Below are 26227 nucleotides of genomic sequence, written 5' to 3'. Positions count from 1 at the left end.
AAAAGGTGAGAGAAAACAGACGCTTTACAATTTCATCATTGTCCGACTGCTTTCCTCAGTATTCTCATAGTGTTTTGTATCGCATTGTTACCGAGAACTTGAATTACCGCAAATTGTGTTCACGTTTTGTTCCAAAAATGTTGACGGATTTGCACAAAACCCAACGTTTAGGCAGTGCATTGACTTTCCTTGAGCGGTACCACAGTGGAGGTGAAGATTTTTTAGACCAAATTGTTACTGGTGACGAAACGTGGGTGGCCTACGTCACACCAGAATCGAAACAACAATCCATGGAATGGCGACATTCATCATCACCCAAAAGAGTGAAGTTTAAGCAAACAATTTCTGCCCGGAAAATCATGTGCACAGTTTTTTGGGACAGAAAAGGAGTATTGCTAGTGGAGTTTCTGCCTCGTAATGAGACAATCAATGCAGCGTCTTATTGTAAGACATTGAAAAATCTGCGTCGTGCAATCCAGAACAAAAGACGTGGCAAGTTAAGTAAGGGTATCGTTTTGCTGCATGACAATGCCCGTCCACATGTTACTAATCAGACCAAAGATCTCATCAAATCATTTAAATGGGAAACTCTAGATTATTCTCCATACAGCCATGATCTGGCGCCCAGCGACTACCATTTGTTCCAGCACTTGAAGAAACACCTGGGCGGTCAGCATCTTCAAGACGATAACGAAGTCAAAACATTTGTGATGCAGTGGTTAACAAGTCAGGCGGCAGAATTGTATCAGGAGGGTATTCAAAAACTTGTGCCACGTTATGACATATGCCTCAATATTCACGGAAATTATGTAGAAAAGTAGATTAAGGTACAGGCTTTCATGTAAAAATAAAATTATTGCCATATCTTTGCACGTCTTTTTTTAATTCCAAAACGGTAATTACTTAAAAAACACGCCTCGTATTTCTAGATAATAGAAACGCGAGAAGGCTAATAAAACCAAAAGTTGGTTTAGAAAAGTAGATATCAATATATTTAGAAGCATATCAGAAAAAATAGAAGAGACTACTCAAAAAACAAAGACATAAGAGCATAAGATATGTACTGAATGATATAAGAGGAAGAACTTGGAAACATAGAAGATTGGAAATCGTTTTCAAAATACAAATTGCTAAAAAAATTAAATAATTAAAGAATATAGCGCAGGTATTCTATATTATTTAAACCATTAAACTGAAAGAAAAGGTAAGCAAGGAAACTTTCCTTCTAAGGATTAAAAAAAATTAGTCCATAATTATTCTGTCAGCAAATAAGAATAATACGAGTATTATAATGGATAAAACTCGATACCAATTGAATGCATTTTTATTAGATATTATTCAACCGTTTGTTGTTAATAATTTGTATTTTGAAAATGATTTCTTAGCTGAAAATTGTTCCAGGACCATATCACATTAGGCTATTCCACTTTTTATATCTACATAACATTTATAATACGCAAGTTCTTCATTATATTTTAACAACAGCGTTTCCGACACTTCTCTACTTCCTCCTTTCGACATGTTCCTTCTTTCTTTCCTTCTATAACGAGAAAATGTAATTTTTGCTATCCAAATATTGAATACCATGATAATCGAGGATTGTTTTGTGATTCTATTATTTTCTTTCAGTATACGGCCGCTGTCCAGAGCGTTAAGTTCACCTGTAGTACACCTAGGACCCCCAGGAGAAGGCCCCACGTTGTCAAGGCGGAGAGCTTCATCGGCGCCCACAACAGGTCTTGCTTACGACAACCAAATGCTCAGGCACGCATGCGTGTGCGGCAACAACGCCATTCATCCCGAACACGCCGGAAGGTTACAAAGTATTTGGTCCAGATTACTCGAAACTGGATTGGTCTCCAGGTAGGTCTATCCATTGTTTTTTTTTTATTTATATTTTTTCTCCTATAATTTTTTGGCTTTCTTTGTTGTGTGTTTATCTTCTCCGATATTGAGGACCCATTTTTCCAAGAAGCAATTTTTATTTTAGTACCTGCTCTCATCTGAATGTGGAAACTGCGGAGAAACATCTCAGCGGTTTTCACATTCAAAAAACTATTACTATTTTGAGTTGGTCTGGTCTTCTTCTAAGTTCTATTCTGGCAATTTTTTGTAGAGTAAGTTGTAGTAATTGTAGCAATTTTTATTTGGTAAACATTGGTAAGAAAGTTAATTTTATACCTAATACCTATATTATATTTACAACATGTTTTCATTACTCGTGGTAATTACCATAAAAACAAATAACAATAACATGTTTTTCAAATTTTCGTGTATCCAGTTATGTCTGCTCACAGTTACTTAATTTTACTCACGCTCGTTCACATACATAAATCCTAAATGTTAAAGTCCTAAATTCTAAAGTCCCGCCCACGAACACGTTATTCACGCGCAAGTCACGAGCCACGTCATATAAAATGCATAAATTAAGTTTAATCCAAATTTTGCAAATGAAAACTTAAAAATGAACATATGTTGGAGCCTTTTTCTTTAAATCTAATAATTGTTTTTTTAAGAGGCAAAAAAGTTTTAAAAATATTGGTGTTAAACTAATGATGCCACAAAATTCATTTGATTTGAACGTACTCAAAAGTTTGGGGGGATTTAGGGCTGCACACCCCCTTAAAATTTTTATGTGCGCTTAGATTTTGTTGTTTTATTTGTATGAAAAATGCTTTCAGAACAAGAAAGTAACGTGTTCATTTTTATTACAAAATGTCAAGTAGTTCAGGAGATAATGCAAAAAACAATTTTTATTTTGTAACTTCAAAGGGCTGTTACTTAATTTGTGTACACTTTTGTACTAAGGTAAGTTGGATTCAATCGGCAAGAGACGGTTCTCCAATAGGAAGACGATCAGTAGGAAGACCACGAAAACTATGGAACGACAACTTACTGGAGGCACATTGAAAATCAGACAGAGTCATATCTACATAAAAAGAAGAAGAAGAACTTACCACAGAGAAGGTTTAATAAATAAAATGAATTTTGAATCGAACCACGCCTTTTTAAAGATAAATGATGTTTCCGTTTTTTCAGAATTACAGTGACATGACAAAGCAGACTTGTCAACTGACAGATATACTATTTATTGAAGTGAGGCATAGAAATTTATATGTTCCATGTCTGTGACATAGAACAGACTGGAGTCAAATACAAGAAATATAACTGAAATAAATCAAAATGAAAACGAATGATTAAATAGAATATTTAGTTGATTGAAGAGTTGAAATGAAGAATTGAGCGCCAACTATTTTTAAAATAAAAATAGTAAAATGAAAGATAAAGTTAATAGATGAATAAAAATAGATGATAAAAATAACAAACATGTGACGTTTATATCGTTACAAATTACTACAAAATACTACAAACCCATATCGTAATTACTATTCAAATATGTTTTTCCTTAATATTCCAATCAATCCGTCTCGTACAAGTAAACAACTTCTCTGACATTTAAAATTCGGCTACCTATTCTGACTATATTTAATTCACTCTGTTACGGAGACTGTTAGGTGTAGTAGCTTAAACCAAGTATTCATTACGATGAAATTTTCTTCTTCATAGAATTGTATTAATTGCGTCCATAACGAAGCCATGTTATTGTTGCTTCTAATAAGACAGAGAAGATTGTTTTTCACGTTAAGAACGGCTATTAATAACTATTCTGATGAGACTTTTTAAGTCGAAATACGTATCAATAGATACATAGACGCTTTGAACGTGAAATCAAATCTTTTCTGTCTTTTTCATTTTATTCGGATCTACTCTGTATGAGTACGAGAAACAAATTCGTTAGGATTTCTGCCTAGATGAATAGACATGTCGTGGAATGCAAATTTTAGATTCCCCATGTCTCTTTTAACATCTTTATCATCGTCTGGTCATGTCTTGCAATTTTTAGAAGGCTCCAGATTAAAGAAGAAATCTGAATTTGTTTCGAAACTATCTTACCGATTTTTCTATCAGATGTCGCTATTGCGTCCATAACGAAGCCATGTTATTGTTGCTTCTAATAAGACAGAGAAGATTGTTTTTCACGTTAAGAACGACTATGAATAACTATTCTGATGAGACTTTTTAAGTCGAAATACGTATCAATAGATACATAGACGCTTTGAACGTGAAATCAAATCTTTTCTGTCTTTTTCATTTTAATTGTATTAATGTTTGGCACAGTTATTGCGTTCTCCCAAATCATGCTAACTAACAAAATTTCTGACTCTGCCTTATCCTGTACTGATATTTATTAGAGATAGAGGTAGAGGTGAAAAGCTTTATAAAACCAAATAAAACTTTTTATAAAACTTTTTTATTTCTGATAGAAGGCAATGTAACTAGCAAAGATCTAAAGGAAATCATCTTTCTTGATCTAGAGACTAAATATGACTGGGTACTCATTATTGGAGGCAAAACAACGTGTACAACGAAGAGCTGAATGGACAGCGATAATAATTAACCGTATGGAGCAACGTCACCATCCTTTCGAAGTATGAATGATACAGCAGGAAGCCTTGTTTATCATACTCCTACCACTTGTTTTCGCTTAGCTTGCGAAATATATTTCTATATTTCGTCATACGGTTTTTTTAGATTCGTATATAATTTTATATATCGTATACATCTTTGTCATCGCCACTGCGTCACCATTTCACTAAAACCTATCCTCAAATAAGAAAACCTTAATACACGACAAACTAAATATTATGTACATAGCATTGTATTTACACATCATTGTGACAACACGACTGTTTAGCTGCTGTTTACATACGGATTCCCTTAACAGTTTTTTATTAAGTGATTCAACTTTGGTTTGTTTTTTAATGAGACGGTAATGCCAAAGGTCGTTATTTGACTCCAATTGAAGAGTATAGACACAATAATCGGCTGCAGACTATTTATCTAGATTTAAAATAGTAAGTTTTTGATTTAAACATTTTTGATCTGCATAAGAGATTAAGACTATGTAGTATTGAATATAAAATAGTAGGAATGGTACATTGAATCGCGTTTTATCACGATATCTGTGGATTTGCCGCTATGGCAACGGAATTTGAGTTTTTTTGTTTTATTTTAATCAAGTTTTGATGGCTTAGTGTTTTCATACAATGACATTTATTAGAGAGTGAAACCTGTATATGGCCTCTTCTTCTTAGTTTAGCCGAAACACGCTAATCTCTGACACTTGGTCATAAGACCTTTGTACCAAACCCTACAAGTCTGTTGTGGTTTTAGGATCTCTTATGTTTCAAGTTGGCCAATGAATTCCTGTCTCGTATCAGTCAGCACATTTCATTGGCATAGGATGTATATGGCAGTCTCTTCTTCCAATCTGTATTTTCTGTACCATGGTTCATTTACCTTATCTATTTTGTATAGGCGTTTTCTTAAACGCCTGTGCATGGTAACTACATTACATGTTTATAGTTTTTTTAGGCAAGGCTTTTCATGGCATGAGAGCATATCAAATGAGAGGCATGGCTTGAAGCCATATCTCTCAAATTGGCTTCCAGTTATTCAGTCTGTTTTTGCCAAATCACCATGGATGCATATAGCGTCCAACAATAGGTGTAAATAATAGAATTGCGTTATCAAAATGGGTGTTCTGTTTGAGCAACGTTGCTCAGTCGATTTTACGTCGTTCACAAGAACTCCGCCTTTTACAGAATACGCCTCTTGGCGAATTTTGCGGTGTGACTTGGATTTGCACCCGTACAAAATTCAACCGACCCAGTAGCTGAAGATAAACGACCATAGAGAACGGCATGTGTTCGCTGAACGGGCTCTGGAGCAGTTGGAAACTGATCCTAATTTTGGATGAATGGGGACGTCAAAAAACAGAATTGCTCCAAGAACGTCCAATTCACCCCAAGAAAGTCACTGTTTACACGATGATTATTAACTTTGGACACTCTGCACGAGCGATTTGGGGACATGGTCATCTTAGGTGGAGGTGATGTGAACTGGTCAATGCAATCGTACGATTTGACTCCGTTAGACTCGTTCTAGTGGGATTTGTATAAATCGCAGCTGAAAAAGCCACAAACTACAGCGCTCCTGAAAGTCAACATAGCCCGTGCCATCATACAGACTCTGAAACCAAGTAATCTTAGGAACTCTCCAAAGGTATCCTCATAGGTGGAGAGTGACACTGTTGTGGGAATACAAAATCAAAATATATTATCCCTATCCACCAAAAGTACTGCTCGAGGTGCTGTAAAAGTCGTCTCAATACAGAATGCTCACAACGTATCGCAGATGGCCTCAACTTCGAGTAAAATTATAAATCTCAGACATGCACCACGGCCAACACCCCAAAATGCTCTAATTGCAGGGATGTCACTCTCATACACCCCCAAATGCTCTGTAAGAAAAGTACCGCCTGCCACTATTCAATAAACTCAACCCGTCACGAAACTTTCCCCTTCTTTACAACCTATCATTAGACAGGAAGTCAAAGATAAACCTTATGTCCATGATTTTTTTAACAGCTTTCGCGAAGAAGGCGATGGTGTTGTATGGTATGGTATGGTATGTATGGTATGACGAGAGCCACGCACTAGGACCTTCAAACAAATCCTCTATTAAATCTCCGTTAAACTCAATCCCTAAGTTTCTTTTATTTTTGTTATTTAAAGTAATGTATGTCGAATGCAATGGCCGTTTACACATACAATATTAGATATACAATCAAAAGTGAGGACTTATAACTAATTTTTACAATTAATCACTAAGCTTCAAATAACAGGTAATATTATAAAAACAAAAAGTCATATTCTGCTAAATAACTGAATTATGGAATTGATCGAACGACTTTAAAATTTCTTTAATATTCGGCTTAATTTTGTGTTGAGTTCTTTGTCTCTCGTACCAAGGACAATCAATAAGGATGTGTTTCACGGTCAAAACACTTGAGCAGGATTGTCAGATTGGAAGAAGGTTAATCTTCGGATGACTGCTTTTTGTTTTCTAGGCATATGTGGAAGCTAGATTGTGTTGACAGTATGTCGTATCTCATGTAATGTGCTTTTTATTGTGTTTCAGTGATTTTGCCAAGAAATATGCTGTTCTTGCTTAAACATATGCTTTAAGTCTTTCCGGATTTGAACATGTACTTTTGAGTGTTTACTTTTTAGAGCAGAAGTTAGTTTGGCGGCGTGATCTGCTTTTTATTTACTGGGGATGCCGATATGGGATGGTATCTAGATATTAGTAGCATTTATACCTTGAGAAGCAAGTATACCGTTGAATTTCTTGAAATAACGGAAGCTGAACATATAAACTTTTTATGAAGAAAATTGACGAAAAGGACTCTGAGCATATTGCTGGGTCCTTACCATCGATTTTAGGAAATAAAAGCTGCTAATATCGTATATAATTCTCCAGTGTATACGCTGCATACATACTTGGTAATAAAAATGATATTGTTTCGTCAACTGTGGTAACACCACCTCCCATAATTGTTTCACTTGTGCAAGCATCTGTGTATACAATTTTTCTTCTCCTCTGAGAAGCTTTTAAATGTAGGATTGGTCTGTTCCTAGGAGGGTATTTGGAATTGGATAGGAAAGTGTTTTTGTAAGCTTGATGGCATTTGTTACGGTTGATTTATGGATGTCAATAATTGGTTGGATCGTTCTCGAAGCATCTGGGAGATATGTTGACTTTATTAAGCGGTATTAAATGGATTTGCGTGTACTGTAGCAAAATAAAATTGTAGGAGATACGCTCGTCGAATCCAGAGAGGTTCATTTGCCCCACTGTGAAGGCTTTCTACTGGACTGGATTTAAAGATGCCTAAGCAGAGACAAATGGAAGTGTTATGCACAGAGTTAAGTAACCTTAAGTCAGTCTTTGAAGCAGACATATATATCAAGGTACCGTAATCCAGTTTAGAGTGGATTAAAGCTTTGACAGTGCCTTAATGACATTGAGCCTCCTCATGGTATTTCCGTTATGGTAAATAATAGGATTTTGGCTACAAGGTCTTCTACTAAACTAGATTAATTTTAATTCATTGAAATGTAACATTATCCAGTTAGATCTTTTTTTCAAACTTCTTTCAGTGAATATTTAAATATTATGAGATAACTGGCCCTACTTGATTGAGTCTAATTTTGCGCAAGTACTTCATCTATTTTTAAATGCAATTGATACTCGAGGTCACTTAAATATTTCGATGGGTACTTGTTATTTTTTTTTATAAAACTAATAATATTATATTCTTGATTTTTTTTTAGATGTGATAAGTTAAGACCTCGAAAAGCGACGCCTCAAGAGCTACAAACTTGTCATTCAGAATCTCATGTTCTATTATATGGAACCAGTTCGTTAAATAGACATAAAACAGATATGAGTAAATTGAGCTCCTTGCCGGTTACCGCATTCGTCAGACTTTCTTGTGGTGGAATCGGGGTAAGTACGCCATTTATTACACAATCTAAGAACAACAAGTGCTTTTTACAACCTTAAACTGACAAGTCTATTTTCAATTACTCTCTTGCAGGGCGAATTTCAGTAAAAGCTCGTCTGTGTTAATAATACATGTCAAGCAAATGCATGAAATATTCGTAATAATATTGTTAAACAGAACTCTTGTTGTTTTTCCTGAAATAACAATTATAAAAGATTAAAAATGTTGAAAGGCATTCCAAAAAGGACGATGGAAGTGTGATAAGGAGTCCTTGAAGCGATCGTTCATGCAAATATACAATTACACGAGCTGCACTTTTATGGTGGTACAAACACGAATACTTCTTACGTAAATCAACCTTTACCAACACCTAATTAAATATATTTGCTGGTTCATTTAGCAAAAACAACGTTAAGTAACCTTTCGTTCAAAACAGTACAACGGTGATCAAAACAAAAGTTAATTAAGTAAGTTTCTGTCAAAAGAAAACAAAATAAATGATAAAGAATTATTTATTATGTTTTTATGAATATTTATTTAGGTATGCTTTAAAAAAACAGTTCAGTGCTCGGAAGCAACTGCTATGAAAAGAAAATTTATAAAAACTGTAATTTTCAGTGATCTATTTATTAGCAATAGCAGACAAAACGAACGCGCTATTTGCATTAAAATGTTGTTACACTAAACGTATTATCGATATCAGAACAAAGTAGCATTACATTTGATGTCAATCGAGTCGCGTGATTGATATTGAGTCACCTTAGAGATATTTTTGTTTAAACAAACACCATTTAAATTGTTGTTCTAAACTAAGAATAGACTTGTTAAAGCTATGCAAGGTCAGGTTATAATTAAACGTTTCTGAAGAAAACCTAAAAAGGAGTTTAATCAGAACTTGTTATTAGATCGACAATTTTGCATTTAGAATCTATTGTTTGTTTAAAAACTATAAAAGATTTGGATTAGTGTCCTGTTCGCTTTGTTGGGATTGAAACATTTTTAGTCTCACACAAGAGAAAGAAATATACATAAATTCAGGAAATGAAAACTTATTTTGTTGCGGTTATATTTTGCCTACCACATTGGGTATCAGGGGTTGAAACTGGGGACAGAAATTAATGGGCTGGAGATAGGATAAGCAAGCAAACCGAAACGTCTACGAATGGCTACTATTGGTTTGGTTGGAGAGGTGGGTCGTAAGTAAGTGAATAGAAGAGGGAGTGGAAAGAAAGAAGAAAAATTCATATTTGTTACTGTGAAACTTTGCTAAAAACTCAATTGAAACAACTTGCACAAACGCGGACCCATCTTGCACACAGCTTTCTCATGTCCAAATTTTCAATTAGGGTAAGTCCGGGAGAGTTGGACCACATTTATTTGGACGCTAACTAAAATTGCATTTGTCAACTTATTAACATTATTATTTAAGCATTTGGTAAAGAATTTAGTTTTATACCGTTAAGAGTTTACTTTCTAATTGAATATTATTAATAAAGACTATATTGCATTTTTTTCAAAACTTTGCATGGTCCATCTCACCCGGACGTGTCTGGGTGAGATGGACCAGGGGTAAAAAGTAAGATCAATGACTACAAACCAAGTATAAAGTAAAAAAGATGTATATTTTACATAATAATAAATGTTACAATAACCAAATAAAAAAAACAAACAAGTCTATTCTTTAGCTTTTTTGACCACAACCTTCCTATTAATGGGAAACTTCCCTTTTTGTGACAATATTTCCCTGGTACCGCAAAAGTCACATTTTACTTCAAATCTAGAGCAACCTTCATGAAACCACCGAGAACACTGTACACACTTCACCCAGTCTCCTTTTTGAAGTTATACTTCTATACGCGCGCTCCACGTTGGAAATTTGTATGGGAGTGAATCTGTGAAACAATTACATATGTAAGATAATGAGTAAAAGAGAGACAGAAGATATATTTTCTCTCTCTTCCTCTCTCGAATATAAAAATGTTCCTTTTGTATATATAATTTAATATTATACATATTATATAAAGATATATATACATATAATATTATACATATAATAAAATATTTATTAATATTATTATTTATGTGATATGTTTTGTATTATTTATTAAATGTTCATAATTATATTATTCTTTTGTATTTCAAAATAATAATCTCAATAAATCACTGTATGATCCAGAACTGTCAATTTTGAAATACATTTGTGTTATGTCCTCGGTAGTGTAGTAGTCAGTATCCCCGCCCGTCACACGGGAGACCGGGGTTCGATTCCCAGTCGGGGAGGACTTTTTTATTAATGTTATTACATTATTGTCATTTTTAAATACTTATGGATATTGCATTTTAATTTGTATTGTATTATTATATATGGAATTATGTTGCACTATATTGTAGTGTATTTTTTTATGTATATTATTGTCATTTTTAAATACTTATGAATATTGCAGTTTAATTTGTATTGTATTATTATATTAATAACAAAATAAACAATGAATTTTACTGCAGAGTATGTGTAAAAAAATTTTGCATTCAACTCCTTTCATACATATATGAAAATAAAAATATACATTTTCATCAAAATATTGATTCAATCCTTCATTGTTAGTAAGTTGTTATTAATTCTGTTTCTCTTTCTGCTATGTCTTACCTATAAAATTACATATGTAATGATTGTGCAGATTGACTCCCAAATAAATTTGTAACGGCGAATGCGTGTATAGAAGTGTAACTTCCACCGGCAGTCCCACTGGACTGCCACGCCCGTTTTTTTTGTAGTTTCATTGTAAGCCTCTCCACATCCCACACATTCATCTTCATCCCATTCTTCTACTGACATACCGTCATCTTGGACTAGATCTGCAGAATCATAGCTTTATGAGTCGGAACTTTCAAACTGTGTCATTTTGCCAGATGGGTCCTTTTTTGCCTTGAGAAACTTCTTTTTTTATTCAATTTTTTTTCTCAGTTGATCTTTTTTCTTTTTTTGTTTATCTTTCATTGCTTGCTCAACTGCCTTCCTTTTTACAACAGCAATGTTCTGAGCTGAATTTAATACTTTTGAAACAGTCGTGAAACATCTCTTAACGGTTACTTTCTGCGTGAGGGAAGGGACGGGTGATATATGTTCTAGAAGTTTAGAAGGAGTCATTTTTGACGGTGTAAGTAAGGCTACTAGAAGTACTGGGGATACTAGCAAGATCAAATTGAGTTCTTGGTACTGCACAGGAGACAGAAGAATCAACAGTGTCACTTGTTGGCACACTAGTTACAGCATTGACGTGTTGGCCGATAAGTTCTGAATTGGAGGCAACAAGATCAACTTCGCCGGTTGGTGTACTAGCGAGAGTGTGCGCCAATACTTGGACAATGGGCACTGCACCGGAGGAATCGGGCTTTAGGTAGGCGTAGGCTGGTATTACAGACATATCTAGAGGGACTATGCCACAAGCTTGAAATCCACTCACACTGTTTTGTACACCTGCTGCTTTGGTCCATGCAGAGTTGAGAAGTTTTCCAAACTGCAGACGATTGATCTTTCTGGATGGATTGTTTGTAATGAAATAATTACAAGCACTATAAAAGTAGGACTTAAGTGATTTTAAAAACGATCGGTCCAAAGGTTGTAGCCAGTGCGAAGTATGGGGTGGAATGCTCATCAAAATGATTCCTTCTTGCTCCGTGTACACTAGGACTTCCAAGAATGTCTATGACTTTGCTATAAATTTTTTTCTGTTTAATATGTGTTCTTTGTGCTATATTTAAGTTACGTTTTATGTTCCTTTTTTTGTATACTATGTATTTTTTTTTGACTTGCCATAAACAATATTTGTATTAGTTAGGTAGCCTTATAAATAAACTCTAAACTTCTATATGGCGTGGTAAAAAGTAAGTACGTACCGTATATCTTAAGCCCGCCTCCACGTTCCAACGGCGCAGTACGATTTTGTCGAATGCATTTGCAGTACGATTTTGTCGAATGCAATTGCAGTACAATAATGTTGAAAATCGGACGGGAACGGGAACACACTGGTACCGATTTTGCAGTATGATGTTTAGAGTATGAGCATCATCGAATTAAATGAGCATACATACTGTCACGTGCATTTATTAGAATTGCGATTATATCGAGATAATTTTAATTCCCTTTATAACATGTTCGAAAATTATCAATTTTCTTTTTTACCAACTCTTCATTAGTATCCGCTTTTACTTCTTGAAATTTAGCAAATCAAATATTCACAGCTTTTTTCTAGCGGTTTTGTTAGTTTGTTCTTTATAAATGTCAAAGAAATCTCTTAAAACCTGTAGCTATAAGCCGTTCTCGAAATTTACCAGCAAATAATTCTTTTGGAGTACGATTTTGTCGTTGTCAAAATATACACGATCAAATTTACGACCCAACCAACTCTGTCGTACTGGTGCGGACTGACGACTGACTTGTTTCTCTTTGTCTGCCGTCAAATCGCGCCGATTTGGTCGAATAGTGCAAATACACCATGCACGATCAAATTAAGTTCAATTTTGTAGCATTAGACAAAATTGTACTGCGGCGTGAATGACGGGCTTTAGGGCGTACGTAAACTTGAAAATAACTTCATGTTCTCTATTATGTTGAACATATGATTAGGTGTCAGTATTTGTCCTGACTAGAAGACATTATCGAACATATTACAAGGCAAAAATGGAGATGGGCAGGACATGTTGCAAGAATGAAAGACGACAGTTGGAAAAAAAAGTTGCTTGAGTGGAGACCACGGGCTGACAAGCGAAGCCGAGGAAGACCCCCAACGCGATGGACCGACGACCTCAAAAGAATCGTGACCAATTGGATAGCAGAGGCGCAGAACAGAAGCAGATGGAAAAGTCTAGAGGAGGCCTATGTTCAACAATGGACAACTCAGGGCTGATTGATGATGATGATGATGACTTGTCCTGAGAAATATCGTATTTTATTGATTTAAAAGATCCAATTTTGTAATGTTAAAATTATCTATTAATCTTAATAGTATTTTATCAATGCTATAACTAATTTTTGCGGCAAGAATTTAACAGTTTCCCATCAACTGTTGTTTACTTAGCCCGTTAATTACTAAAACGATATCAAGGATATCAATACTATATATTTAATTATAGACAAGCGCGTGCACTGGTATACTAGCATAATTATTGGTATAATAACAGCGTCATTTGTTTAATTGTAGCAAAACTTTATCACGCACATAAACCTATATCTCATTAGCACTCTTTCTAATGTTTTTTTTTAATGTTCTACTCAACACATTTTTTACAATGATACCTAATATCAAAAGAAAGTTAAAATTTATCGACTATAAAATGAAACGTATGTACTTATAAGTGTTTGCAGTTTGAAGTAGGAAATGAGCGGTAGATATGGATATAATAGTCCAGATATTGAAATAAATTGTGTAACATATGAAATGCACAACAAGGGCCAAAGAGGTTACATATAGAAAAGATACACACAGCAATAAAGTCTGACGATACTTTACAAAGTGTTAATAGCTCAAAATGTTAAAGAGTATTTGCCTAAAAATATAAAAATATTTTAACAAAAACGGTAAAGGTCATTAAAAAACGTATTATTTGAAAAAAAAAGCTTTATTAGCACTCAAAACAAGTTTTGTGCCCACAAGCGCGTTCATTGTTACTGCAAACATCATGGCAAGAAGACATTTAAAGCTACGGTTTCCTTGAACTGTGTTGGAACGAGCTGAAACCAAAGTGGAATAAAAGTGGACTCTTCGTGCGCCGACAGTGACGAAGATGGTTTTTGAAAAGCAGTTTTCACTGGATTCTATAACACCTTATTAACACCTGGCTCCTTAACACAGAAAATAATACTACCGCAGAGATAAACTTCAGAATTTGCACGATCAACAGATGCTATTTTAAATTCAAGAAATTATATCGAGAAATACAAAAATAAAACACTACAAAACAATAATACGCCCAGTCCTACCATATGGTTCAGAGACCTGGAATCTAACAAAAAGTAATGAAAACATGTTACGATGTTTCGAAAGAAAAGTACAAAGGCGAATCTATGGAGCAGTGAATGACAATGGAGTGTGGAGAAGACGATACAACTTCGAACTTTATAGAATATACCAGGAACCTGAGGTTGATAGGGCATGTAATTCGGATGGAACAAAATGACCCAGCTAGAAAAACGCTCCTTGATAGACCCATTGGTCAGAGAAGAAAAGGAAGACCCAGAATAACGTTCCTTGATAACATCGATGAAGACATGAGAAATATGGGAATACATACTTGGCGGAGGAAGGTGATGGAGAGGGACAACTGGAGAGAAATTCGTGAGGAGGCTAGGACCCACGGAGGGTTGTAAAACCAGAATGATAATGAATTGTCTCCAACTTTTACGATAGCAGTTTCATTCCAGTACAGATTTTTAATCACACGAATATCCTTGTCATCTATTCCTATATTTTTTATCATCTGAATTAATTTTACATGCTGAACTTTATCGAATGCCTTTTCGAAGTCCACGAAGCATGCAAATACATATTTTCTTTGATCGCTACATTTTTGTAATAGGACATTTAGCACAAAAAGTGCCTCCCTAGTTCCCATAGCATTTCTAAAACCAAATTGGGTATCTTCGAGATCTTCTTCGCCTTTGAGTCTAATTCTTTTGTGGAGTAATCTTATTGGATCTTGAAATTGATGGACGTTGTTCCATCAATTTCAAGATGTCTTCTGTCATTCATTGATTTTTCTTGGAATTGCATATCAGGTCGATATTTCTGAATCATGGTATATTATGAAATTATGGTATAATGCTTCAGACACCATATGGTTCAAAACAAGATGGATCACCAAATTTTTTAAATATCATGTATAACAATTATTTCATAGTAGAAACAAATAATTTTGTTTACCATAAAAAGGTAAAAAAGGCAGGTAATATAATAAAGGATGAAATATTGAAGGTCGTAGCAATAACGAAATACAACAAACCTGTCAGACTAGATGACGAAATACCCCTAGAAATAAATAAACAAATTATTAAAACAATTATCCCATATAAATATCACATTATTCATATTCGACGTCTATTTTTTTTAAAGTTCTCATTGCAAAACATTGTAAGACAATACATTTGAATTTAATAAATATATCGTTGAAAATAAAAGACAAATTATAAAATATTTATTTGACGTTTCGGCTTCTGAATTGGATACGGTTTTCAAAACACAGTTTTTTTAACTAAAGAATATGATTGCTAAAGCATGAATATCGTTCATAGATTTGAAACGTCTGAACAATAAAAAGAACAAGAACAATAAAGAAAATAAAGACAGATTAAATAACAAAAGCATATGTTAGGAATTTATTAATTGTTATGTCTTTAATTTATAATGTCTTTACTAATTTATTATATTGTTCCTACTTTAATTTATTAAAAGGCACGATAATTTATATAAGTTTATTTATCACTAAATATACAATAATTTATTAGTAGGCGAGCGCGAATCTTCTTTATTAACTGTCCCTTCCAAATAAAGTTCCGTTATTATATACCAGTGCCGTTATCTCGAATAGTCTAAAACCTTCGATGGCGAAACGGTAAAGGCAAACTGGATTTCCCTCATATCGGTTCTGGAAGGTCGCTCAGGTAAATCGAGGCCTCTCGTAAACTCTACAACATATTAGATTAAAAACATGTTTTAAAGGTTAAAACTATGACTCATATTTTTACGTAACATTGCCCCCCTCTCAAAAGATGGTTCCTCCTGGAACCTTGTTGGGACTAGAACTGGAACGGTATGCTGGTATCGGCAACTGGACCCTCTTTTACAACTTCCAGTTGTATAAAAATGACAAGGGACGGTTTTCTCTCCGCACCAGTAACTATGCGGATTGCAACAGACTAACACCTGGACTTCGGTGTCTTTAAAGATCTCCTCCACCATATTTCGGATAACCCTCCAATCTAATTGGCGGCACTCCAACTTTGGCATGGCTAACTTTTGCACGTCGGACTCTAGTACGTGCCCTCTCAATTGAAGTAAGGCTTCCCATACATCTCGGTAGGTAGGTTGGTCACGGGCAGTGTCTTTTGTTACCAGGTAGAAAAGGTAACGTGATGCATCTTGGAGTTTCAAGGTTTTACCGGGAGCTGGCACTTGGCATTGAAGTTCTGCAACTCGACCAAACTTCCTTCGAAAGACGGATGCCAACCCTGGTGCGTCTTTGATACTGGCCGGGATGGTAAGGGCCAGCGAGTAGTCATCGGGGAGCTCGAGTAGATCTTGCTTTTCTTCAGTGGTAACACCATGTCTCGCTTTACCGGTACCTCCATAGGCACCCATGAATTCCTCAAACGTGAGGTCAGACACATCGTGGATTTGGTTTACTTCCACTTCTTCATCTACGTTGTGGTCACCTTCGAAAGACGCCAACCGGTTATGGTGTACTATCATCGGCTTTCCCCTCGGAATCTTGCTTATTCGGTAGATGACATCGTTGATCTTCTCCATAATGAGGTATGGACCTTCCCAAAACTGCTGCAATTTGGGAGAACAACCTTTTCGCTTCTTGGGATTATACAGCCATACTTTGTCGTTCTTCTTAAAGCAACCCTTTTCGGCTTGTGTATCGTACCGTTTCTTCATTCTGTCGCTAGCGATCTGAAGGTGGGAACGGACCAACTCATGTACATCGTCCATTCTTCTTCGTAATTCGATCACATAATCTTCACCTGCTACATCTTCTCCAGGTTTACATCCAAACTCGAGATCACAAGGTAGTCGCATTTCGCGTCCGAATAGGACTTTGGCTGGTGTCTGGCCTGTTGATTCGTTAACAGCAGATCTGTAGGCCATTGTGAAGAACGGAAGGTATTGGTCCCAGTCTCGCTGATGATCGGACACCATCTTTGTCAAATACTTGCCAACTGTCCTATTCATTCGTTCTACCATACCATCCGATTGCGGATGATACGCGGTAGTTCTTGTTTTCTTCATGCCTAGTCTATCACATATTCCTTGGAATAGATCGCTTTCGAAGTTCCTGCCTTGGTCACTATGTATCTCCAAAGGCACTCCAAATCGGCTGATATATTCTTGGATCAACTTATCTGCAACGGTGGCGGCCTTCTGGTCGGGAAGTGCGTAAATCTCGACCCACTTAGTAAAGTAATCCATTACTACCAGCATGTACTTGCCTCCATTTTCACTTTTTGGAAATGGCCCAGCGATGTCCAAAGCTATTCTTTCAAACGGGCTTCCAACATTATATTGTCTCATAGGAGCTCTCCTTTTTCGGTGAGGCCCGTTACTCGTAGCACAAATAGTACATTTCTTACACCAGTCTTTTACGTCGTCGGAACTGTTCATCCAATAAAACCGTTCCCGAATTCGCTGAAGGGTTTTTCTTACACCAAAATGCCCTCCCGATGGACTGTCGTGTAACTGACGAAGTACTTCGGCTATTCTGCTCTTTGGGATCACCAACTGTCTTCTCTTCCCTGAACCGTCATCATTTTCCAGGACTCGTTTGAGCAAGCCATGTTCGATGATAAATGAGTCCCACTGGGCCCAATACGTCTTAACTACTGAGCATAGGTTTGATATTTCCTGCCAAGGTGGTCGACGGTTTTCCTCTTTCCATTTTCGGATTTTCTGTATAACTGGATCTCTCTCTTGTTCTTCCCTGATTTTAGTAGGCGTCCAGTCGTCGTTGACAATCGTCGTTCTTAGCACTGCTGCTTCCTTGGATTCCGTTTTGTTGCAGTGGGAACACTCTGCTGGGCATGGCCTTCTGGAAAGAGAATCAGCGTTTCTGTGGCTAACTCCGGCCCGGTGCTCAATCTTAAAATCGTATTCTTGGAGTCGTTCGATCCACCTGGCTATCTGACCCTCTGGATTCTTGAACTGCATCAACCACTTAAGGGCGGCATGGTCGGTTCGGATTAGAAACTTTCTGCCATAGAGGTATTGATAGAAGTGCTCTACTGATTTAACTACTGCTAGAAGTTCTCTTCTCGTGACGCAATAATTCCGCTCAGGTTTTGAAAGAACTTTACTAAAATATCCGAGGACTCGTTCCTGTCCTCCTTGAATCTGAGACAGCACTCCTCCAATTCCCACATTACTTGCATCCGTATCTAAGATGAACTCTCCTTCTGGCAGTGGATACCCTAAAATTGGTGCTGTTATTAAATGCTTTTTCAACGTTTCAAAGGCATTTTGGCAGTCTATATCCCAGCGGTATTCTCTTGCTTCCTCTGTAAGTCGCGTTAATGGCTTAGCGATATCTGCAAACTTCTTAATAAACCTCCGGTAGTAAGTACATAGTCCAAGAAAACTTCTCACTTGATGTTTGTCAGTTGGTTTTGGCCATTCCTTAATGGAATCGATTTTTCCCTTATCCACGGCTACTCCTTCTTTACTGACTATATGACCCAGATAATTGACTTTACCTTGAAATAGCTGGCACTTCTTGGGGTTTAGCATCAATTGGGCAGCTTTAAGTCGATTAAAAACGTTTTCTAAATTCCTCAAATGATCTTCGAATGTCTCCCCCAAGACGATTACGTCATCTAAATAAACCAGGCATGTTTTCCAAGATAACCCTCTCAACACATTTTCCATAAGCCTCTCAAATGTCGCAGGAGCATTACAGAGTCCAAATGGCATAACGTTGAATTGCCACAATCCAGATCCTGTGGTGAAGGCTGTCTTTTCTTTATCTACTGGGTCCATTTCTACCTGCCAGTATCCAGACTTCAAATCCAAAGTAGAAAACAATTTACTTCCAGCCAATGTGTCCAATGTGTCATCGATCCGAGGCAGAGGATAACTATCTTTCTTGGTAACGTTGTTCAACAAACGGTAATCCACACAGAACCTCGTCGTTCCGTCTTTCTTCTTAACCAGGACCACCGGAGAGACCCATGGACTCGTAGAAGGTTCTATCACCCCGTCTTTCTTCATTTCCTGAACAATCGTTTCAGCTTCCTCTCTCTTCGCCTGTGGTAATCGTCGAGCTGTTTGACGAATTGGCTTAGCATTACCAGTATCAATTTTATGCTTAACAACGGTAGTTCTTCCCGTCTTTCCTCCTTTCGGTACGAAAATATCACGATACTGCCGAAGAAATTCCCTTAATTTCCTTTTCTCCATCTGATTTAGAGACTGTCCTGCAACTGCAACCATTTGGTCGAATTTGTCGTTGGAATTATCAGATGTTGTCGCCTGACGAATTATGGATGTCACAGGTACACAAGTTCCTACTTTTGTCTCTTTCTTTATGGTCACTGGGTAGTCGTTGACATTGATAAGTCTCACAGGAATTTCTTTAGCCGAAATCACCAATTCCTTTCCAATTATGATTCCACGGCCAACCTCATCGTCGTGGTTCCAAGGCTCCATCATAACAGGTCTCCCTTCGTCTACAATTCCCTGTAGTCGCGCTACTATGATCGTTTCGCTTCTCGCAGGCACGACTGTATCTTCTGTAATGGCTGCTTGCACAGTGTTGTCATTATGTGGATGGAGAAATACCTCCTCGTTGCCAACTTTGATTACCTTATTCTTAAAATCCAATTGGAATCCATGCATATTCATTACGTCCATTCCTAATATAACATCCTCTTCGATGTCAGCAACTATAACAGTATGGACAAACTTTTCTGCCCCAATTCCCAATTGTACCTGGATTTCTCCATGAATGTTGGCATTTTCACCTGTAGCGGTCCGAAGTCGTAACCTCGTTGGTAACAGTTTCTTTCGGCTGTTTATAACTGTCGGGCGTATAATGGTTCTGGTCGCTCCGGTATCCACCAACAACGTATGCTTTTTACCATTTATGTCTCCATCTACATATACACTATCTTCACGACATTTCAAAGAAGCTATTAGTATGAGAGGGTCTTTGGAAAAGTTCTGGGTCGAAGCTGCCCCCCTAAGGCTGACCCGTTCTAGTTTTCCTGATGGTGAGTTTCTTGATTTGCGTCGTACCTAGGGTGCTTACAGGAGCTTCGTACGTGTCCTATTTCGCCACAATTCCAGCATCTGATGGTCTTCGTTTTCTTGTATGTCATGCTTTTTATCATATTAACGAGCTGGTCAAGTTTATCTTCATCTTCTTCCTCTTTTACAGTCCTAACTTTACTGTAACCGCCAGAGGCCTGCGTAGCTGACTCATATTCGAGGGCGGCGGATAAGACATCAACCAGCGTCTTGTGACGAGCTAATCGTAGTGTTCTCTGCATTTCATGATCACGAAGACCATCAATAAACGTTTGAACGGCCAACTTTTCCATCATGTCTTCGGGAGCTGTTGGATAAGCATATCGTACTAATCTGGCAATATCTACTTCATATTCTTGAAGAGCCTCATCTTTCTTCTGTCTACGATTTTTAAGCTGCGACTGATATACATGCTCCAAATGTTCGTGGCCATATCGCATATTTAACCTCTTCTTCAGTTGTTCGAAATCATCGGTCTCCTCTACGGCTATGGTCTGAAGCACATCTAAGGCATCTCCTCGAAGAGCGATAGTCAGGTTTACAGCCTTTTCTTTTTCAGACCATCCATTCGCTCTTGCAGCTGATTCGAACTGTTTCATGTAGTTGTTCCATGACGATTTTCCGTCGAAAGTTGGGACTTTGAGATGCACAGAACTTCCACTTCCTTCAAATTTCGGCCGTGTTTCCAACTTACATTTCGTCTCGTCTTCTTTTATCTCTGCTGTAATTGGATTGTTTCCTCTCTCTGCTGTCCCTGTTTCCTCCAGCTTCTTTTCCATCTCTTTCATCTTTTCTTCGAAGGCCGACATATCGGCAGCAACTTGATTTTTTAACGAAGATATTCTATCGTCGAGGGCAGACATCTCAGAAGTGACTTTAGAGATTTCCGAAGAGATGTTAGCAGAAACTTTGCTTTCCAGGGACGAAATCTCGTTAGAAACTTTGTTTTCTAATGACGCGATGTCACCAGAAACTTTGGCTACATCAGAAGAAACTTTCGAAATATCGTCAGAAACTTTGTTCTCTAATGATGCGATGTCACCAGAAACTTTCGAAATCGACGAGAGGACAGCATCTTCAAATATATAAGTCTCTGGATCTAGTCCTTCTTCTAGCAAAGCGTTCTTTAGTCGTTGGACTAACTCAGCCTTTTTTCCGGTAGAAGCTAATTCTCTGTCTTCAAGATGTCTTCTTAAATTAGTCACTGTCAGCTCATAAATCGTAGCCATTTTCACAATTTATTTTATATCACACTTCTGCACCACTGTTAGGAATTTATTAATTGTTATGTCTTTAATTTATAATGTCTTTACTAATTTATTATATTGTTCCTACTTTAATTTATTAAAAGGCACGATAATTTATATAAGTTTATTTATCACTAAATATACAATAATTTATTAGTAGGCGAGCGCGAATCTTCTTTATTAACTGTCCCTTCCAAATAAAGTTCCGTTATTATATACCAGTGCCGTTATCTCGAATAGTCTAAAACCTTCGATGGCGAAACGGTAAAGGCAAACTGGATTTCCCTCATATCGGTTCTGGAAGGTCGCTCAGGTAAATCGAGGCCTCTCGTAAACTCTACAACATATTAGATTAAAAACATGTTTTAAAGGTTAAAACTATGACTCATATTTTTACGTAACACATACGTCTACTTTATTCCTGAATTAACGCCAAAAACTGAAACGAAACTATAAAAGAAGCAGCGGAAAAAGTTTTGAGGAAACGGGAGCCAAAAACAAATAAGCCTCACTGGCGACATCATAATATCAACAAAATCATCAATAAAAAATTAAATAAAAAGTTAAAACGAGAAGTCACACTGGCCTCACTTTTTGAAGGTTTATTAAATTAACGTTACCTGTCCTCTCTCTTTTCTTGTCTAAGGTGGAGAAAAGATAATTGATATGGTTTGCACACGTAAAACGAACGATAAAAGGATATTATCGCTAGGAGACGTTGCCTGTTTCTTCTTCAATACTTCCTAAATTGTTTAAATTATCGCACCATCTTTTTCTTGGTCTGCCAATACTTCTTCGTCCATTTGATGACCTATCTCGTGCTATTCGTACTATCCTATCCTCTGCCATTCTATTAATGTGTTCGTTCCACTCCTGTTTCCGTTTTGTCGTCCACCCATTTATGTCTTATATATTGCATGCTTTTCTTATGTTTTCGCTTCTCTCCCTATCCAACACACTTTTCCCCGATATTCGTCGGAGTATTTTTATCTCTGTTGTTTCTAGTAGGCGTCTCGTTTTAGATGTGTCAGGTCTTGTCTCCGCCATTTATGTTAATATATGTCTAATTGCTGCTTTATAGATTCTTGTTTTTGTGTCTTGTCTTAGGTGTTTGTTCTTCCAGATTGTGTCATTAAGAGATCCCGTCGCTTTACTTGCTTTTAAGCTTTTTTGTCATACTTCTTCTTCAACACCTCCGTAACTAGTTATATCTATTCACAGATATCTAAACCTTGCTTCCTGTTTTATTATTTTCCCATCAATTTCGATTTTACATCGTAGTGGGTATTTAGATGTTTTCATACATTTGTTTTTTTTCTTCTGATATCATATTGTATTTCTTGGCTGTTGTATTGAAGATGTGTGTTAATCTTTGGAGCTCGTCTTCCGTCTCTCTTCTGTCTCGGCGATTAATGCGGCTTCGTCTGCATAACATAATATTTGGATTTCTTAATTACAAATCAAATGTGTAAAGATATGTTTAAAATTAGAAAGGGATCAGAAAAAATAGATTTTACAATATAAAAAAACAACTAAGTATAGTGAATGATGTACTAATTTGAACACTCCTAGTTCTATCCTATCTAAAAGCGTTTGCACAAAGTTCAATTGCACCCTTAGGGGAATTGTAAAGTAAAATACTTTGGACCCTTTTGTCATTTCTGTCACTAATGCTCAAATATACCGTATGTAATAAAATTTCACCAGATGTCGTCAGGTTGAAGAGTCGCAATCTTAATAACTTGTAGTAGAAAAGGTTGCACTGGCTAATACGAATCTATTTAGGTTGGTTGATCGTTGAAAACCAAATTTGAACATACTTACGTCACAAAATTGTAGGTGAAATACAGAAATGTGAAATTTATTTGAAATGATCGATCAACCAATATCCGTGTTCTATGTTTGTACCAACCAAAACGCACGCATGGAGACTTAATTATAATAATTACAGATTGGTTAATCAATTTTACTAACCTCACAGGTTTATAACTATAAAATTTTCAGAATATGATTTTTTTTTATAATTTCAGGTGGATTCGGATACCACTTGGAATGATATACATACACCTCCCGCTGCAAGAATGGCTGTAGGCTGCACCGTTGACTTGGCTGTTCGTACGTGGACAGGAGATATTAGGAACGGTTTTGCTATAGTGAGACCACCGGGCCATCATGCTGAGCCACAGCAAGCCATGGGATTTTGTTATTTTAATTCTGTAAGTATCAAAGATACGTGAATTAAATTTTTTGTTTGTTTTGTTTCATCAAAAATAAAAACGGAACAAAAAAAATTATAGTTATTATATTTGTCCTGCTTTTACTACAAATTCCATAAACCACAACCTTAACACTTTTTACCGGCAAATATTTAATTATTCCGAACTACTACATTGACTTCATACTGTCACTAAAACTGCTGCCCAAACAGACAATTGATATCTAAAGATTTTAAAATACTCAAACAATAAACAACCGCTCATATCAGCTAAAAAGACGGTATGGCTTGTCTCCTTCAATTCGACTTAACCTCCACTAGATATAATTGGGGAACCATCTTAATTTTTCCGCATAGAAATTTTTCGCCGGTAAAAATTTACCCAGTACACAAATACATGATTTCCACATAGCGAGCGATTGGTGGAACTTAAAGGAATATGACAAAGGCATTTGGCAATTTGTAAACAGAAACTTATTGTGCTTATCTGTTAAATGCAATTTTACAAAGAAAACGATTTAAAGAGGACGCGGTTGCGTTTATTCAGTGCAATTAAGTCTTGTACAAATAAACACCTAGAGTAGGCCTTCTCATTCGGAATTTAAATATTTCCCTTAAAACCTTCTACAGGGTCGCATAAAAGTTACTGCTTTCTGAATTAAATGGAAATTAAAAAAATATATGAATTCTGAATCGTTACAACGTACTAGAATTATTTTAATTTAATGGGAGATATGAAGTTGTTTTTTATTTATTTTTGGCAAAATATTTAGCGCCATGTTTGATAAACGAAACTTGAAGACATGGGTAAGTTCAGCATCCAGCTTTCATTCAGCAGTATTTGAACTACAAATATTGGAAACCTCGTTTCACGCTAGCACTTTGTTCATAAGCGTGGAAGAACAGATGGAGCCTATTTGGTTATGTTGAAGATATTCTTCACGAATCTTACACCGAAAATGATCACAGGTATTATTTTGAAAATGATTCCATGTTTGGAGGTAGTCTCATTTCTAAAAATAATTCATAAGTTTTGATAGGCAAATTCGATTTAAAGGGGTGTTGAACCCATGAACTCATTCAGTTTTTTATTCAGATCTTCAAAAAATACGTCTCAAAAGTTGTGCGTGTATCTTAAAGACACTGTACCAATTCTTCATACTTGATAATTCTGACTTACCCAATAATTTTAAATCATTGTAAGAATTTCAATAAAAACGTACAAAAATTTATTCTATTCGTATTTAATCTAAATGATTAATCGATGTTTGTAGATAGCGATAGCTGCAAGAATTCTTCAACGGGAGCACCGTGTTCACAAGATACTCATATTCGACTGGGACGTACACCACGGTAACGGTACCCAAGAAATATTCTACGATGATCCCAGAGTCCTAGTCATATCCATGCACCGACACGACGATGGTAACTTTTTTCCCGGCACTGGTGGTGTAACGGAGTGTGGGACGGGAGCAGGAGTGGGGTAAGTAAGACTTTTATTGTTTTTTACTTCATCTTTCCATTCACTAATCTTTATTAATTCTTAATTAATTAAAATCTTGAATATGTTGTCTTAGTGAGTCCATTTCAAATAGGTAAAAATAAATAAGAATAACACTTACTCACAATCAATTTATTCTAATATCAACGACCAGATTCGCATACTATAATTTGCTATTCATCTTCAGCTCGTAAGGTACATGGTAAACTAAATGCTGAAAATATAAAAGCCATATTAGGGTATTGTCTGGTACATAATTTATAGCAATTATGCAAATATATGTGTGTGATTATTAAATATGGCTTTACAATTGATTAAATAAACAAAGTAAAACTTTAGTGAAAAAACAATCTAGTAAAATTGAAAAAAAAATAAATATAAATAACTAATAAATATTACTTACATGCCGATACAAGTATTATTATTTAATGTTCGAGAAAACATAGTTAAAAACTATTATGGTAAACTGGTGATGGTGATCATCGGTTTTATTGCAACTGTTTAACAAATAAAGGGAAAGTTCTTGAGGGAAAAAACATCATCATCAGTGGCATTACAGCTCGTTATGAGCCAAAGCCTTCTTCAGTACAATCTTCCATTCGCCCCTGTCTTTGGCAACTCTTCTCCATGCTTTAACTCTGATGGATTTTAGATCATCCTCTATGTTATGTTATCTTGATACCTAAGTTTTGGTCTTCCTCTGGCTCGTCTTTCCACTGGTCCTTTTCGGTCGAAAATTTTTCTGATCGTTGCATCTTCATCTCGCCTAATTACATGTCCTATCCATCGAAGGCGTGCTAATTTAATACATTTTACAGAAACGTGGTCACTTACACA

General features: G+C 36.2%; 1 protein-coding gene across 1 annotated transcript in view; it reads left to right on the top strand.

The window, feature by feature from the left end:
- Window positions 1-26227, top strand: part of HDAC4 (histone deacetylase 4) — a 168858-nt gene that overhangs the window by 127020 nt on the left and 15611 nt on the right. Inside the window, exons 5-8 of the mRNA XM_072529089.1 lie at window positions 1630-1863; window positions 8241-8415; window positions 23705-23890; window positions 25164-25372. Of these exons, the coding sequence (XP_072385190.1) occupies window positions 1630-1863; window positions 8241-8415; window positions 23705-23890; window positions 25164-25372 (804 nt within the window). The remainder of the gene's footprint in view (window positions 1-1629; window positions 1864-8240; window positions 8416-23704; window positions 23891-25163; window positions 25373-26227) is intronic.

The sequence above is a fragment of the Diabrotica undecimpunctata genome, chromosome 4, assembly GCF_040954645.1.
Source record: "Diabrotica undecimpunctata isolate CICGRU chromosome 4, icDiaUnde3, whole genome shotgun sequence".
Classification (NCBI taxonomy): Eukaryota; Metazoa; Arthropoda; class Insecta; order Coleoptera; family Chrysomelidae; genus Diabrotica; species Diabrotica undecimpunctata.
The sequence above is the reverse complement of the archived record's forward strand: the minus strand, read 5'-3'. Positions and strand labels throughout refer to the sequence as shown.